Source organism: Nannobrachium achirus, assembly GCF_963921795.1.
Source record: "Nannobrachium achirus genome assembly, chromosome: 20".
NCBI lineage: Eukaryota > Metazoa > Chordata > Actinopteri > Myctophiformes > Myctophidae > Nannobrachium > Nannobrachium achirus.
Genome location: NC_137827.1, coordinates 35592947 through 35611658, shown reverse-complemented (window position 1 = coordinate 35611658; position 18712 = coordinate 35592947). Strand labels below are relative to the sequence as shown.

Below are 18712 nucleotides of genomic sequence, written 5' to 3'. Positions count from 1 at the left end.
TCAACTTCAAGTAAATGTATATCCCTGGGCTGTGCCATGCACTATCTATAAAGCAGTGCTTTGTGAGTTAGAGTACTTCATGACATCTAGACCTGGACAATTTGTTTTTTTGTATGGTGCAAGCTTGCTTGGAAAAAATACCCAGATAACTAATGGTGTAGAATCAACACAAGTTGCTTGTAATGACATTATCTAGTGATAAATAACCCATGCATGCATGATAAAAAAAAGAATAAATCACTATATAGTATATAGGAAAGAACAGTTCCAAGCACTGCAATCACCACTTCACAAATCACATGTACAACTTTTCATGAAACACAGGTTGATAAGAGATGCAAAACATGACCATTTAATACTCTGCTCAAACATCAAGTAACCAATCATTTTAGAGGTCATGAGCCTGTCATGTTTATTGCAGTTATATTGTAAGTGCTCCACTGCTCCAGCTAGTCCACATTAAACCGCTCACAACGACTAAAGCTTAGCCACTCAGTGGGACAGAGTGATTTCCTCCCTCCAACGTCACATTCCTCCCAGAGACGCTCCCATCCAGGACACTGACCCCAATACTCTGGAGTGCATCCCAAGAAGACAACTTCAGCCAGGATAAACCGGCGGCAAGGACCCAAGACAGTGACTTTCTTCTAAAAATGCCCTCCAACCCGTGTAAAGAGTTCATCTAACATTATAGTTCACATGCAAGTATAAAAGGGTTTCGTTTATTAATCTTGGCTTCTGCAGAATATGAAAACTGAACATGCTTGAACATCTCTGTCTCTCTCTGTCTCTCTTTCTCGAAACAGGGGCAGCTTCTCAGCACTACAATTTACTACTTTACTTACTTTCCTGGATTTAGACTGGATTAATTTTTTTACTGGATTGTGTGACATCTGAATGTCAAACTCTTCCCTTGGTCCTGTATGCCACTGTGTGCTTGGCCAGCTTGGGTGACCCAAAGTTACATAAAGGTGTGTTTTTCACATCTGCAAGAATGAGACTTCACACAAAAACATGGATAGCTAGACGTACATGAGTTGGTATTGATAACACAGCCTTAGTCAAACGTAGGACACGTCAAAGAAATAGGCTAAACAAATGGATTGGGTCAGTATAAGCACAATCAATCGGGTTTTCAAAGATAGCCTCAACTGTTATAACCAGTAAGATTTCCTAATTGGGAGATAATCGACTGTCAGGTCCCATGTTTACACACACTGCAAAAAGCAACCTCATGGTGGCGCTAGAAGAGGGGAATGTGAGAAATCAGGGGTGGAGGTTGTGGTTTGCCAGCCAAGGAGTGTGTGTGCAAAGTTTGGCATGGATAGGGGCAACGGTGCCGGAGATAAGAGTAGGGCCAAAAGTGTGGCGTGATGTGACGGACAGATGGAGGGACTGACTGACGGAGGGACTGACTGACAGACAGGCCGGTGGACGTTTTCATAGTAACTGTGCGACGAGACATACCGTACACAGCATCTGTTCTGTTCTGTCTACTGTAATGAATGACCAATGAGAAACTAATAATTAACTCCAGTTACAGGTAATCATGAACTCATGCTACATAACACAAAACTGCTACATGTTCTGTCCCAAAGGTATACCGTATAACCAAAGGGATGTGATGTATGAGCAACATATTGAGGCACTGTAGATGAGGAACGTAGCCAACAATCATGATCATGCATGTTTTTAATTGGATACGTTTCAAAATGAAATCTCCATTCTCCACCATTTGAAAACTCTTTTTAGGCAAAAGTTAATCTTGTACAATAGTGACATTTTGAGGGTATAATTGAGATACATATTTTTAACCAAGGCTCATCATTTCAGTTGTGTCTCTTGCACCACTGTGAATTCAACAATGATTTACCGTAGTTTGTTAAATTGTTACATCTTGCTTGTATTTGATAATTCCCAGTCCCACTGTTTATCCATTTGTTGTTGGTTTTTAATTGATTTTCAAAATCAATACAAATTGTATAACAAACAAAGATGAACAGAAATTATTAATCTAATGATACCTTTATCCTATTAATTCTCTTGTATTCATCCATAATTGTTAAGTTTAACGTTGTTTTCTATTTCTCAGTACTGTTAAGTGGTAAAGCACCTTGAGCTACACCCTCTGCACAAAAGTGTGATTTAAATATTATAGTATATTATAAGCATTACTATTACATGAAGTTGTTAAGTTATGAGGCTGCTAGTATGTCCTCCACTGAGGGTCTGTCAATGGGACTCTGACAGCAGTGTGAAAACAGCACCTTCCCATGTTCATCGAGGACAAAATCACCTCCGAGCTGAAAAATTAACCAACATAAAAATAAATCCATGTACCGGTATTTTAACTTTTTCCAAACATACAAATTTAAAGGACAAACCGTAAAATGTTAGAGCAAAAGGTACTTTTGCCTTATTTGTGGCAACTGCCATTTGTACTCCTTTTGTAACTACATAAACTCTATATCAGGGGTCTTCAAGGTTTTCAGGCCAAGGACCCCTTAGCTGAGAGAGAGATGAAGCAGGGACCCCCACTACATATTGTATAAAATTGTGTTGCAGATTTTCATAGATAGATTCATAGACTTGTTTGACAGCACTGTCATCAGTCTATGTTGGATTCGTGTTTTTTCAGACATTTAACCACTTAAATCGTTGATACTTAGTAAATTTCACCTGCTCTTTTTTTTTTACCTCTACAACAAACCTATATGCCAAAATGAGCTGATCTACAAGCTCTCAACACCTCGGCTTTGAGAGCTAGTAGATCTGCTATTTTTGGTTAAAGTTCTCCTCAGAATAGGGATGTGAGGGTTAAAGTTGTTCCTTTAAAATAATTATCCTACCACAAAGATTTGGCGGACCCCCTGTAGTAACTCTGAAGACCCCCTAGGGGCCCCGGACTCCCTGTTGAAGACCCTTGTTCTATATAATTATTTAGTTGGGTCCCCCAGGGCTCTTATCTTGGTCCACTCTTTCTTCCCTCTACACACCAATCTCTTTGCCGAAAATAGCCGATCTACAAGCTCAAAATGAGACACAAGTCACACAACACAATGAGTTATGAGCTGGTAGATCTGCAATTTCAGCTGAATACTCACACCAGAATAGGGTAGAAGTGGTTTTAAATTCATATGGCGTTATGTGCACAAGTTTAATTTCTCAGCTTACATTCTGAGCTGCAGGCATCAATTTACCTGGAACATGTCATCTTCAATCGATGGAAGCCCTCTTGGGAATTCCAGATCAGCAACCACATACTCGGCATAGAGGAGCATGTTGCCCAAGTTCAACACTTTCTTCAGAGATGCTCCCAATCCAAATACCCTGTAGACCTGTAATCGTAAATAAAACATTATTTATTTCCTACAGATAAAATCCACCGGGAGCTCTGTAAAATTAGAACCTGGTATTGGACTTCAAACCTGTCTGTCTGGGTCCAATAGCATATCATACTGACAGCCTGTCTCCTGAAGCCAATTCAAAGCTCCCTCCTGACAGCCAAATGAGACCACCAGCACTCGCACTGACAGTGCATCCAGGGCTCTCTGAAAATGAGAAAACAACACAATTTATTCATTATTGATTAAACACTGAATATAGCAGCAGGAGTCAAGTGGTTTGGAGTAACAGATGGCTGGGTTTTACAGCATCAGAACCATTCATATAAGTCAAAATCTAGTGATTCCCTAACACGGGGGTCTTCAACAGGGGGTCCGGGACCCCTAGGGGGTCCTCAGAGTTACTAGAGGGGGGGCCGCCAAATCTTTGTGTGATAGGATCATTCTTTTAAATGAACAACTTGCACCCTCGCTTCCCTATTCTGAGGAGAACTTTAGACACAAATAGCAGATCTATAAGCTCTCAACTCAACTCAAGAGCTTGTAGATCAGCTATTTTTGGCAAATAGGTTTGTTGTAGAGGTAAAAATAAGATCAGAGTGAAAGGTCAAATTTACTAAGTATCTTTACTAAATGTCTGAAAAGAAGAAAAAACACTTTAACAACATGAATAACAAAACATATAGGCCTACTGATGACAGTGCTGTCAAACAGGTCAATGAAAATCTGCAACACTATTTTATACAACATGTAGTGGGGGGGTCCCTGCTTTATCTCCATCTCAGCTAAGGGGTCCTTGGCCGGAAAACGTTGAAGACCCCTGCCCTAACATTCTTAGAACTTATTGTGGCAAACCCCACCCATCTGGTATTCCAAGTCAAAGCTGAAACAAACACTGTTATTTTCATACTTAACTGACCCAGACTTGGTGCTCACCTGATTGGCCTCCAGATCTTTTAGATGGAGACGGCAGAGAAGGCAGGAGAACTGACGGATCAACACCAGAAGAATCGTGTCACCTTTCCCAAAGTATCTCTCCAATGTTAGAGCTCTTTAAGACACAAACGGACGGTAGAATACGACAGGTTACCACAGGAGTTAAAAGCTGACCGAAAATTAAGTAGAGAGTGCATATGCTAAAGAAGCTGGGTAGGAGCGACTAAAAGATTAAAGAAACACCAGAAGACCATCTGAGATTGATGTTTATTAAAGAGGACAATGGTGGTTAGGAAATTATGAAAATTAGATGATATAGCTAATAGTAATACCCTGTTCAGTAGTCAGTACACACTCTATTCTAACAGAGACCCTGTGTATAAACCCCATAACACAACTATTTAAAATTCTTTGAGTGAAACTAATCAAACTCACTCTCCAGTCCTGGCATTTATGAGAGGTGTCTCAGCTGAGATAAATTTTGCTTGAGGGCCACGGTCCAGCTTTTCAACACTCAGATGTAGCTCACCGTCCAAGTACTCCAGAAATGCATCCCATTCCACCTGTTTCATATTGAGCACAACCACCAAGTCAATATAAGAAACTGCAGGGAATTGCTTTTATATTGGATACATATTTGAAATAAATAAATAAATAAAGTAATTGGCCTCTAGCAAGCCTATATGTCATATAACTCACCGCCAGCTGCATAAAGTCCTCCACGGCATCCCGCAATGCAGAACACCTGCAGTTTGCAACAATTCTTTAACTTTGAGCCTACTGTGTACCGTAGTTACATAGCCTATGGCTATTGCTGTTTATTATTGATGTCTTATTTCTGAAAATGTATTCTTACTGATATCCGCGTTTCCAAAGGTCCTCAGCCTCATTTTTTGTCCTTACAGATAGACTGGTGAAAATATTAAAAAAAGGAAAACAATTAATGGCTGAATGCAGAACTGGACCTATTGTTGTTTTAGCCTTATTTCTACAAACAGTTATTATTATTATTACCCATTATTATTACCCTTATAGTATTTTCAATAGTGTGCGTATATAAGCTAATAAATAAATAAATAAGGTGGTGTGTAAGGTGGTAACATGTTTTTGTTCTTTTAGTTGTTAAAGCTTTATATTCTTATAGTAATCAATAGGTTTGGGTTTCATTTTCACTTTCACTTGAAGATGCCACTGTCCTGATTGGAGGAAATTGGTATAGGCTACCGATAGAAAAATGTAGGCTATTTTCTGGAGATCCTGTTAATGAACAATTCTAGACAAATACAGTGTATATAGGCCTACACAAATAGTTAAATAAACATATCACACACACCATGCATACACCTTTAGCCTACAGTAGATAGCAATTTCCGTATTTAAAAATAACCTTTTATACAATACCGCGCCAGCTTCAATCAAACCCAGCATGCACTCGTTCCGTTCAATACGTATTCTCTTCCTGATGAAGTCTTCAAGAGAGCCTGGAAACATGATGCCATTAATGCTTATCAGCTTTATGTTAAAGGAGTAGTTCACCCCTAAAGTGATTTATTAGTCACACCATGGAGACTTGAGTTCAATAATATATTTTTTGTATTTGTCGCATTCTTAAGACAAAACATAGGATTATAGTAAATGTACCCCCATTTATATTAACATTCAAATATACATACATATTCTGTACATTTTGAACATTTTCAATAAATATATAGTTTAAAAACATTTTTTTACCCCCATTGATTCTGGATGGGGACCCAAATGCATGGGCCTGGATGGGGACCCAAATAAGGCCCTGAATGGGCAGAATCAATGGGGGTTATTTTAGGGTCAAGTAAATGTACCCCTATTGATTCTGACCCAAATGCATTTGGGTCCCCATACAGGGCCGTGTATTTGGGTCTCCATCCAGGCCCATGCATTTGGATCCCCATCCAGAATCAATATACATTTTTTTGTCTTAGGAATGTGACAAATACAACAAAATATTATTGAAAAGTCTCCATGGCTAATCAATAGAAAAAAGTAATTTGGGGGTGAACTACTCCTTTAACTTTGTATACACCGTCGTAGGCTACTATGTAGGACCAGTGGTGCAAAGTAACTAAATACATTTACTCAAATACAGTAGCCTACTTTATAAGTATTTATTTTTTAGGTAGGCCTATTTGTACTTTACTTGAATATTTCCAAAGCGCTGAGCTTGTAGATCTTCTATTTTCAAAAGATTTTTATACATGTGAAAACTTGAAATGGGACATTCTGCATGAATAAGTAGGCTACTTTTACTTTAAGTACATTTTGACGCTAATACTTTTGTACCTTTACTCAAGTAGCCTACATTTTGAATTCTGGACTTTTACCTGCAACAGAGTATTTCTATATTGCCTATTGATACTTACTTAAATAAAGAATTTCAGTACTTTTTCCACCACTGTGTAGCACTTCTGTCCGTGATTTCATGAATGACTGACACTATAGTTGTGCAAACCTACCTTCCTTGCTTTCCTTCCTTGCCACTTCCAGCAGAACTTTACCCCTTTCAACACAACTAATCAGAGCTTTCGCACTAGAAAGTGCTGAAGTGTCCTCCTCGCCCGCCGCCATTTATTTTTAAAGCAAAGGTCAGTATAAATAAATACACAACTCCATCCAACTCGCCATGCAGGAACACTGCCTCTACAGGACAAGCCCAGCTAGCACAGGCCTACTGTAATACAATGGACATGACTGTGTGCAGTGGTGGAAAAAGTACCCACATTTTAAGTCCAATACTGAAATGTAGAAATACTCTTACAAGTAAAATTTCAGAATTCAATTTACTTGAGTAAAAGTACAAAAGTATTGATATAAAAATGTATACAAATCTTTTGAAAATGGCAGCTATTTTCAAATGGCTGAAATGTATAGCCATAGCCTATCTATAGGCTATGGCTGAAGTCACCACTTGTTAATGTATGTTCTGCGATAATAATCAAAATCTACAAAGTAACTTGTTTTCAAATAAATGTAGTGGAGTAAAAGTACAATTTGCCTCTGAGATGTAGTGGAGTAGAAGTAAAAGTACTGAAATACTTTAGTAAAGTAAAAGTACCTCAATATTGTACTTAAGTAGGCCTACAGTACTTGAGTTAGTTGAGTATTTATTACTTTACACCACTGATTATGTGACAAGACATCTACTAGATAAGCTGTGAAGGAATAAAGTTATGCATTTTGTTCCAAAGCATGTTCTTTATTTTTTACATTATGGATTAAGAACAAAAATCTTCCTGTGTGCCCCAGAAACAGACCAAATTGTTAAAGTATATATGATATATATATATACATGCATGGTAGCCAGCCCTACATCATTACCAGACCAAAATGTACCCTTCAGCTTCATGTTTATGGCCATATGATGACTGGGCAGACTGGCTAGTTAGGAGTTTTGTAGAAATTGTAGCAATAGTAGAAATATTAGGCCTTACATGTAAAACGTTCAAGCATGTTCAAATCATGTGAACATTACAGATTATTTCTGACCAGACCATGTTACAAAGCATCCACAAATCTTTACATTTTGGAAAAAATTGCCAATTTAACATTGAGGTGCCCACAGTGCCTACTCTTCTGGTTACAGTTTCTGGGTCATACATTTTTTTTATCCTTCACACAGACAATGAAGACAAAGACAACTTTTTAGTTTTCTTCATTTCTATAAATCTTTATTGCTAATAGTTATAAACTACTATTCACAGTAATTTGATGGCCTAATCAACCATCTCCATTTCCAGGTCTCTCTGCTTCTGGCATCCGTCATTCATGGCATCCTCATCTGTGCCGTTCACTGGGAAAGTGGTCTCCTGGGTTTGATCACCATTGCATGACTCTGAGTGGTGCTGTTCTTCTGAATCCTGGATGACCTCTGTGAGTCCACATGACGGGCTGTCTTCTTCGGAAAGCTCCTCTTCAGGTATGATGTGGGAAATCCTGAACGAACTCGCAATCTCCTGCAGAAGGGACTGCTCAGCTTTCAGTTTGGACAGTTCCTTAGTCAGCAGAGTTTCGGCGGCGGGGGTAGTTTTTGGAGTCTCAGGGGGGGCTTCGGTGGATGGTTTGGCCTGTTCCTCGTTTGGTTTCTCAACAGCAATCTCCAGAACCGCAGGGCTTTCCTTCTCACTTGGCTCAGATGCTGAGCTGACATCTGGATGACCACTGGCCTCTTGCACCTTCTGGTACAGAGTCTTACGCTCTTCTTGCAGCGCTCTGCACAGCTTCTCCAACTTCTGGTTCTTGATGGTGAAAAGTTCAAACTCCTTCTCCTTCAGTGTTTTCTGCAAGGGATTGAATTATAATGGACATAATGTGTTAGACTACATAGTCTTGTTAACCTTTTCACACATCTATTTGTTGGTTGCTTGTGCATATGGACTAGGCCTACAGCAGTAAATGTCCAATGACAGCCTTAATCAAACATCATAAGCAGGTCATTCATTTTGTGCTATTTTGCTTTACTATGACTATCTTGAACATCTTATGATATTTTCATTTTTGTCTACACTGTTGAAGAGACACTCTAAGTATGAATTTGCCTGCACTTTCCTGGTACTGACCGGTCCATGGTTATATCCCCCCCACCACACACACACACACACACACACACACACACACACACACACACACACACACACACACACACACACACACACAGAGGTGAGCAGTGAGCACAGCGAATCAGGTATGCTTGGTCTTTGATAGACAGACTGGGAAGAACTATCACTCACAGCTGTGGAATTATGCTAACCCTAAAAAGGGTGATGTACCATATGTGTTGTAAAATGCCTGTCATCATTTATGTTTGAAAATTGTGTTGTTGGAAATGTATATGCTTCTATCTGAGTTCCCTTACAAACTCACACAGCAAAATCCTGAGTGATAGTTTAAGTAAGAATGTATCCTTAAAAGTCAGGTTTTTGCACCAGTGAAATGAACATGTGAGAATGTTCTTGTTCGTAGTCTGCATACATATGCCAATCGGTGAATTATTTTATGCAAAGCACATCACTCGATTTCTTTCTTGTACTCCACAAACCCCTGACCATGCTCCTGTTAGTGACCAGCTCTACCTGTGGTGCTACGTAAACAGGTGGTAACAAATGTCTTACATCAGCCACCATGTCAAGGAGAGCCTTGTTGCAGCCATCAAAGCGAGTCTTCCACGACACACACTCTTTCTCCAGCTTCTTCATTTTCTTATGCATCTGCAACACAGAACAACAACAGCATTCAGAAAAGAAAGTGCATCTAAAAATAGCTGCACACATGAGATTCGGACCTAATTCCTGAACTACAGAAATGATTATTTTTGCTTGTCTTTGAGGTGAGATGTAAATGTGATGTGTTATAAGCCCCATGGGTTTTGTATAGATAATATCTGCATGTATTTAATTCCAAATGACAATTTAGGCAATTACTGTAGCAGAGATCCAAAGCAACTTAAAAAGTGCAAGTTAACAAATGACAGGGTAAATGCTTATGTAAGTAGAGTACAAAGAAAACAATAAAGTGGTCTGCAGTCCTGACTGAGCAGGGAGGTTATTTCACAGCTTGGGAGCCAGGAGGGAGAAGAGTCTAGGACGCTTGGAGCGTTGGCCAAGGTGTCATAGAGAAGAGAGGGACAGACTTGTGTGTTAGCTGATCTAAAGTATGTGGGAAGGGGTGTAGGGGTGGATCATGTCCTGAAGGTAAGGGGTGCCGTGCCCTTGATTGTCTTAATGCGTTGTAGGCCATCACCAGTGTTTTGTAATGGGTGCGGACAGAAACTGAAAGCCAGTGAAGGGAATGTAGCAGTGAGGATTTATGGTTTAAGACCGTGCTGTGTCACTCTGGTTGTAAGGGAGTGAGCATTTATCATCTTTATGTGTGGAAAATATAACTAATGTGATTAATACCATGTCCATGACATTTCAACAAATTATGCTTTTTAACAAGGGATAATGCAGCAATCTCTTTGAATAGTCTAATAAATACACAAAGTGTTTCTGACCTTGTCCATGTCCTGTTTGAACGATGCATAGACTCCATTACTCTTTGACACAGTGCCTTGGAATTCATCAAACTTCTCAGAGTACATAGTAAGCTGGAGAGAGATGACAAGAACAAAAAAAACATAATCATGTCTTTATTAGAATAATAACGTTAAAGACAAACATCTCACTTGTGCATGATGAATGTACAGTACCTGGGCCTTCAAGCCGCCTTCTTGTTCCCTCAAGTCCTTCACTTGCACTTTGCTTTCGGCTACCTGTTTCAGCAGCTGTGGAGAATTGATCATTTCCATTAACAAGGTCACTCTGAGAATAGAATTTGTCTGTGCACTGTAAAATCCTAAGCGTCAATTTAACTCAGACTCTAAAGTCTAATGAGTCCACTGTATGACAACAACCGCTTTTCTGCAAGGGACACCATCATGCAATAAAGTTTAAAATAAACTCATCTCTGTTCTAATGAGTGAACAATTTAACAGTTAGGGTCAAACTTAAAAGAGTGAAATTGACACTCAGGATTTGCATTGTACCATATGACATGGATTCTTCAGACTCACAAGTTCTTTCTCTAGTTTGCGCTTTTCCTCTGATTCTTTTAGCAGCATGTTGGCTTGTGCAAGTTTGGTCTCCAGCAGCTTCTCTTTCAGATCTCTGTGTTTGAAGACCTTGTCCAGGTTCTTTAAGAACAGAAGACATCAGACAAGTTAGTTTCACTGAAAAATGTGGTAACGTAGCTTATTCATTCGGCTCCAGCCAAACCACACTTTTGATCAGGATATCTTATGCCATATCATACTGGATTGCTATGTAATACTGTAAACATTCAATATCAGACTTGGGTCAAATAGTATATGAATAATATATGTTTTACCGGGTTGCCAATTTCAATACCAAAAGATGGGATTTAGAGCACCTGAATAATATTTGAAATGCATAGTCTAAACATAGAACTCATTTCATTGTCCTCTGTGGCCAACTCAACAACTGTTACATTCTCTAACAATAACCTACAAATTATTTGAAGCTACTATTTCACCCAAGTCTTTTAATTATCTGGCACAGGTCCATACCGCCTCTCTCTGGTCATATTGTGAAATGAGCGACTTGAGTTTCTCGGCCAGGCCACTGTTCTCCTGACACAGTTTGGTGTTACGGGTGCTGTGCTCCTCAATTTGGGCCTGAATTTCGCTGAGCGTGCCCTGGAAATGGGTGGTGATGTCCTTCCTCTTGAGGTCATCTTCTCTGCACCTCTGCAGGGTCTCCTCCTACATTTCCAACATAGAGGTTAGACTGAAACAACTGCATCTACAGGAACTTTAGCAATGATTTAGACATTTCAAAGGCTATACAAAGCAAAGAGAGAAAAGAGAAAATGCAGACAGGTGCACGGCCCAACAATATCATGAGAAGAAGAAGTACTCAATAAATATCCTTTTCACATAGTTTTCTTTGACTCACCCAGACAGAGCAACAGGCAGGTTTCAACCTTAACAGCCTTCCTCAGTCTTGTGGCAATAAAGCACAGAGACCTATGTCTATGATGTATTCTAAAGCTCTTTTGCCCCTTTGTTATTCAAGAGCCAAAGCACATTGTAAAGTGACATTTAATTATTTCTTTATTTTTTACACAGAATGCAAACGTTTTTAACCCCATTTAGGAATGAATCAAGCTCCTCACAGTGCAAACCAATAACTCTGGTTCTGAGAACATCTGACAATAAATCATAGAAATTCATGTACAGTGGGATGGTGGTGTGTTGGGAATTTCTGATTCTGAATACTGGGTGTTTCTATCGACAAGCTCACAACATCATTGTAGATGGTCTTGTAGATCTGCTATTTCTTGCGAAGATATTCGGTGTAGAAGGAAACTAAGGATTTAAGTGGTTACGTCTTGTTGGGCTTCTAAAATTTTTCACTTTGCAACTGTGCAACTTTATTTATTGAGCCTTCAAAGTGTGCTGATGTACCTTTAATGTCTTGTTGTGCCTCTGTAGCTCTCGGCACAGTCCCTCCAGCTTGCTGCGTGCCAGGACAGCCCTGCTGTGCTCACTCTGCAGCGTATCCTTCTCCTTCATCACCTGGAGCAGTTTCTTCTGCAGAATCTTTAGCTGCTTCTGGTCACTGCGATGTTCTTCCATCTATGGAGTATGGAAATACATAGATAAACATACAAACGCACACACACACATAAAAACACACATGGCTCGATGAATGTTGGGCAAGTTACTTCTAGGTTAGTTAATATTTCAATACGTACTTGGTATCAAGAGTAACTTGTGACATAACAAGGTATACCAGTAAGACTCCCTAAAAGATAAGCGACCATCAGATACACAAACATCGCATACACAAACTTTAGAAGGCAATGGTAGCCAATCAGGAGGGAATATGGGAAATGGGACAGATCCATGTTGATGACATGACTTTAGAGTGTACCGCTTTGCGTGATTTCAGGGCAAAATCTGTAGGAGATACTGTGTACCGCTTTGTGTGATTTTGTAGATCTGTTCGGCCTCCTACTGGAATATGTTTATAGGCTCAATAAATAGTCTTGGTCAAAAACAAATCACGTTCATTGTAACTTATAATTCAAAGTTACTTGGATAACTGTAATATTATAACGCTTTTTGTAACTGTAATAAGTTAAACTACTACGTAGTTACTGAGGAAAGTAACACTATTACAATAACTAGTTACTGAAAACAATGTACATACTGTAAACATGTAATTACAAGCACATACACATTAAGATTTAGACGTTTTAAGAGACACAAATATCCAGAGTGACTTACCGAGAGCGAAATCTGAGTAAATGGCTTGAACCCTCAACAAATAACAGGGTAATTGGTCAAGGAAATAGATTGCAAAGAAAACAATAATAATGCTACCAAAAATGAGCTTGCAGTCCTAACTGGGGGAGAGGTCACTCCACACAGCTTGGGAGCCAGGAGAAAGAAGAGTCCTAGGTCTAGGTCACTTGTTGAATGAAGTATTATAGCCAGGGTGTCGTAAGGAAGGGAGGGACAGACTTCCTGTTTTAGGTTTAGGTGAGAGAAGATTTGTAGGTGTGGATCATGCCCTGGAAGCAGGGGCGTCACAAGGGGGGGAGGGGGGGGGGAGTGGGACTGAGTTACTAGGGCTCAAGGTGAAGGGGCCTTCATTATTTAAAACTTTAGCTATTGAAAAATAGCAGATATACAAGCTCACAGCGTGGCACAGAGTGCCGCGCTGCAAGCTTGTAGATCTGCTGTTTTTGAAAAGTCGTGAAAATGTGTGCAAATCTTTGAATATATGTATTTTTTAAGCGAACATTTGTAACTCAAATTTTGCTTCTGGGTGGGTCCCTGGAACTAAATATTTTGAGATGGGGGTGTGTGGCCAAATACATATCATTTTGGGGGTCCTTCACATGAAAAGGTTTGAGCACCACTGACATAGAAACAGAGTTTTTTTTTTAAACCTTGGGATTTGAAATATTCAAAGACTTTCACGAGAAATTTTCAAGATTTTTCAAAAATAGCAGATCGACAAGCTCGCAGCGCGGCACTCGGTGCCGCGCTGTGAGCTTGTAGATCTGCTATTTTTCAATGGTTAAAGTACCCAGCAGGGCCCGGAATTTGATGCGACAACCCTGCCTGGAAGTAAGAGCCTTCTGTGTTGAGTGTGTTCATGATTGCCTTGCAGATCATCACTCGCTCCATGCATAACTGTAGTCCCATGTTTTCAGAAGGTGAAAAAAGTAACAAAGCTATTGGAAAATGAACTGGAACAGGAAACATGTGTGCCACCTTCTGAAAACTGGGACTATACAGATTCTATTGGCAGCAACTGGAAGCTAGTGAAGGTTACACGTGCATACTAGACACATCATCAGTGCATGCAGGCACAAATGCAGTAACACATGTACACAAAGAGACTACACATTTGTGTATGTACTACGTGCACACAGAATGTTTTCTCTGAAGCCTATGCCACTCACCAGCTCAGCATGCTTCTTAACCATGGTCTGTAGTTTCTCCTCTGGAGTGCCAAATTTGCTCAGACTCTGCATCAATAGTGCAGCCTCCTTTCCTGAATAATCAGTATAGAGAGCAGGTTACAAATAGGTTACTGGAATTATTTTTAAACAGATTAAAACAAATGGATGAGTTTGCACAATTCAGATTGGTTGGTTTACAGAAAAGCTTGTAAAAGTGGTTATTTAATCCTTGCCAGTGACTGGAATGCTCTTTTCGTTACACTTTGCTGCAAACCCCATCCGTCTCCCCCTCCAAATAGGCTAAAAACAAACGTTTCGAATTATTTGCAAATACTATTCATCTGATGTCTGTTAGAGATGGATGCACTTACAACCATTACAGCTATGCTTACACCCCTATCAATTACTGTACACCTTCCACTTGTGCTGACTGCGCTGAATAGAACCCACCTAGCTCCAGAATCAATACAACTTTATTTAGAGGGGGGGGGGGGGGGGGGGCAGGCAAAAACAAAGCACCTAGATTTTTGAGCAGCTTCTTCTCCAGTTTCTGGTCTTTGCGGGTATCTGCCTCCTTGACAGCTGTGACCCCCTCCCTGGCGTCCTCTGGCTCAGCAGGGATCTCGGGAGCCTGGTAGGTGCTAATGATGTCCTCCAGCTGCTGCTCCAGGTCTTCTGTCAGGTCCTTGCGTTGCTGACCCTCAGCTGGCCCTGCCTGGGGACCCACCTGCGCGAGACTACCCGCCTTCTGAGAAGTCTCCATTAATCTGGGCTAGTGCTAAGAGGAAAGGCAGAATAAAAGAAAACATTGTCTTTGGTTCACGTCATCTTTTCGGTCAAAAGATTCGCCTTGTGTTGATGAATTTTAAGATGCATTCTTATTTGACTCTGAACCTGTGTTTGTGTTATAGAGGGGAATCACTGGGACCATTTACAGACTATAGGGTTTGACAATTTTAAGTGGAAGGCCGGCAGTTCAAGCTTCAGGGGAAGTGAATCAAACTAAACTGTAACTATGGCCTACCGGTAGGTACAGTAGAGGTGCCCATGTCGAAGCACAGCTGATGTGGTTAAGCTGACCCATGCATATAACATACGGACATGACTATCCATAAGATTTTCCATGATCCTGACAAGAGAGGTGGACACCTGTGAGTGTCACACACCAGTGTGACATTCTAAATCAAAACAAGTGACTTTTGCCAGTTTAGCCAGTTCTGGTTGAAAACAGCTGTTTTAAACACACATATCATAAACCAGGTGTGATTGAATCTCGTCATCTATCTGCTTCTTGTGTTTTTACAGGCTCATGACTGGGGCTTGTTTATGTGCATAAAATTAGCCTGCCTGTGTCGACTTCAACACTCCCTTTGCTTTCACAAGCAGAGCACATGGCACCTGTTCCAGACCCACAGTCTATTTTAGGAACTTCTTAATATGGTCAAGTTATTTATTTATTTCTTATCGACTCTAATTGATGTCAATGTCAGCCGTTGTATGCACACAAAAGGTGAAGTAATTATTAGTGAAAAAATGTATAGATACAAAAGAAAGAAAGAAAGAAAGAAGGAACATTACATAATCCCCCCGGTTAAATATTTAAGAGAATATTGGTTTAGGTATTCAGATTTCAATTAATTGGTGAATACATGATTGCAAGAACTGGCAGACAAAACCACACTTGATTATATTAACAGTGTATAAGAATCCTAAACAGCCTGTGAATTGCTACAGGACTCAAGATAGTGAAATAAACAATGTTCTAGATATCTTAGGAGAACATTATTTATCATGAACCTTTTCCCCCCTTTTACATAAGCCAAGTTCCACTTAACATAAACTATGCCTATTTCCAATGTGCTCTGAACTTGGTGAGCTTTACAGCCATGGAAGAGAGTCAACTAATTACCTTGAACAAAAGTCAGCATTCTGGGAAAGATGCTTTTAAAGAATTAAAAGGTGATTGTAAATGAGCAAAACAAATGAGCTAATCTGAAACATTACTACAATAAAACACTTTTATACCATTTCAACAAAAATGTCTCCACTTCAAATTGTGCTAAGAAGTAACTGAACAAGCTCTTACCAGGACCAGGGTCTAGAGGGGGAAAAGGAGAAGTGGAGAGGGACTCAGGGAGACTGCCACCACTGATACAACAGCTGTGATAAGACCTCCTCAAAATAAACTAGAGGGACACAAGAGTGAGAGAAAGAGAGAGAGAGAGAGAGAGAGAGAGAGAGAGAGAGAGAGAGAGAGAGAGAGAGAGAGCGAGAGCTAGAAGGGGGTATTTGAGGGGGGTAAAGTTATGTCCCTGTCCAGGTCACCCCTCTCGAAACAAGAATCCCCAAACCTTTTGAGTGGCTTGTAAACTAGGAAGACCTGACCCCATTAAACAACAGTGTAGAGTGAAGAACCGTCACGTGGAGGAGTAGTGTACACTGTACCTTGTCTGTGGGTGCTTAAAGCAGCCATTTTATGCAATGCCTTCGCTGTCTGAAACCACCAACCCATGGCAAATTTTATTTTAAGCCGGGATGCTGTTAACAGCCATATAATTATTCTAACAGATGGGCCTGACAGGCCTGGTCATTGAGAAGAGAGGAAAAAGATTGAACTACCTCTCTCTCTCTTTCTGTCTTGTCTGTCTGTCTGTTTGTCACATCAAAGGAAGACACAATGCTATATGATAAGGATTAAAGCCCCCTCCTTGCTTACAGTGTATTGCACACATTTCACGGACCCCCATAACTCTGAGAGTGTACAAATGGAACCAAATGGACCTGTAAACATCATTTTTATATCATAAGGAACCCACTCAAGTAACACAGAGGGTCCCTGGACCCAATTTGAAAACTACTGGCTTATAGTAGTTGCTTGTTTGTAATTGTTGCGACCGTAGGTCGCATTTACTACCAAAACCTCCACCGGCTGTCCGTGGGTCAGTGAGTCAGTCAGTGAGTCAGTCACACTTTTGCCCTGCTCAGATGTAAAAAATGACCAAATGTGCTCACACGTCACACGTCACACTTTTTCCCTGCTTATATCTCCGCACCCGTTGACCCGATCCATGCCAGATTTTACACACACACTCCTTGCCTGCCAAACTACAACCTCCAAGGACCCCCGCAGCCCCAGGGACCCCCAGGTGTAAAAAAGGACCAAATGTGCAAAAATGACCAAATGACCACCCCAACGGGGCTGCTCACGGGGAATTCCCGGGGACCACCGACTCCTGGTGCTCCAGAACGGATGCAAAAGTGGTGGCGCCCCCAGTGGAGGACCCCCTGCCACTGCAGCGCACATAAAATGCCGTAACTCGGGCTAGGAGCGTCCGGGAGAGCCGGGGCCGGTACCTATTCGTCCGCCAAGGCAACGCGGAGACCCCACCCCTCATTTCTCACATGGCCCTATTCTAGCGCCACCTTCAGGCCGATTTTTAAAACACATTTTTGGACACTGCTCCTACAGTTTTTGCCCTAAAATCACGAATATCACTACACAGCATGTCTACACTCATGTCATCAACATGGATCAGGAAGATTTGGGAAAAACACATTTTTGCCCTATTTGTGGAGATAAGCCACCTACGGTCGCTTATCTCCCGATTAGGGAGTCTTACTGGTCAATATGCAATGGCTATTATGTGTCAACGTACATTGAGTTGGCTGAGACAAAGAAGCCCTGAAATAGTTCAACATTATTCACAAGGTGATGTTTTTGGAAGGGACCATTTATTTTATTGTACCATGTTATGACTGTAGTAATGCTTTTTCACCAGAGGATGTCAGTGGTCTCAGAATTTCTTGAAAACGTAATTCCGAAGAGTCTTACCCAGGGGCAAAATATGAATGATTGCATCTGAAAACCCTTCCAGGCATGCTCTAATTTAAACAATTGTGAATTATGCAAGGAGAGAGGTACTGTAGGGAGTAATCCCAATAGCAGAGAGAGCAAAGAAACACATGGAAGGGAGGGAAAGGACATGAAATAAGCTGCAACACACATTCTTGGGTTAGAAGTATATTCTTTTAAAACGCTTTTTGAATTTAATCTTAAAAAGTAGAGCACCAAACAATAAATTCCTCATAGCATAAAAGAGGCACTCCATCATGACGATCCAGTTTCAATGCAAATAGCTAAAACAAGGGATTGGCTTGGCTACCGATGCTTTATCCTCAAAACTCTTAGCTGAGAGATGAATGATTTTTCCTCTGCATTAACAGGGAATTTCCAAAGACATGAGAGGCACAATGCAATTCAGTAAATATGAATACACAATAAAAACAACAACACAATCTGAATACAGATGCAAAAGCAAATAAAAGGCTTCACTTTCCCTTTCACATTTTCATCAGCACTCTGTATTGTCAATACAACAAATAAAATGTACACATAACTATAAAATGATAGCTACAGTACATAC

At 40.4% G+C, this 18712-nt stretch overlaps 2 protein-coding genes across 2 annotated transcripts; both read right to left on the bottom strand.

The window, feature by feature from the left end:
- Positions 1-1727: 1727 nt before the first annotated feature.
- Positions 1728-6884, bottom strand: LOC308305422 (prostamide/prostaglandin F synthase-like; the record flags this gene model as incomplete). The annotated part of the gene is made up of 9 exons (XM_080750224.1): positions 1728-2303; positions 3201-3338; positions 3429-3551; positions 4281-4395; positions 4716-4843; positions 4980-5025; positions 5137-5190; positions 5668-5761; positions 6773-6884. 9 exons carry the CDS (start codon positions 6882-6884, stop codon positions 2196-2198), a joined length of 918 nt encoding a protein of 305 aa, XP_080606350.1. The 3' UTR covers positions 1728-2195.
- A 1145-nt stretch (positions 6885-8029) lies between these two features.
- Positions 8030-15051, bottom strand: txlnbb (taxilin beta b; the record flags this gene model as incomplete). The annotated part of the gene is made up of 9 exons (XM_080751013.1): positions 8030-8593; positions 9425-9520; positions 10306-10398; positions 10501-10575; positions 10864-10983; positions 11377-11571; positions 12277-12447; positions 14289-14380; positions 14808-15051. The coding sequence occupies 9 exons, from the start codon at positions 15049-15051 to the stop codon at positions 8030-8032; spliced, it is 1650 nt and encodes a 549-aa protein (XP_080607139.1).
- Between the last annotated feature and the right edge of the window lie 3661 nt (positions 15052-18712).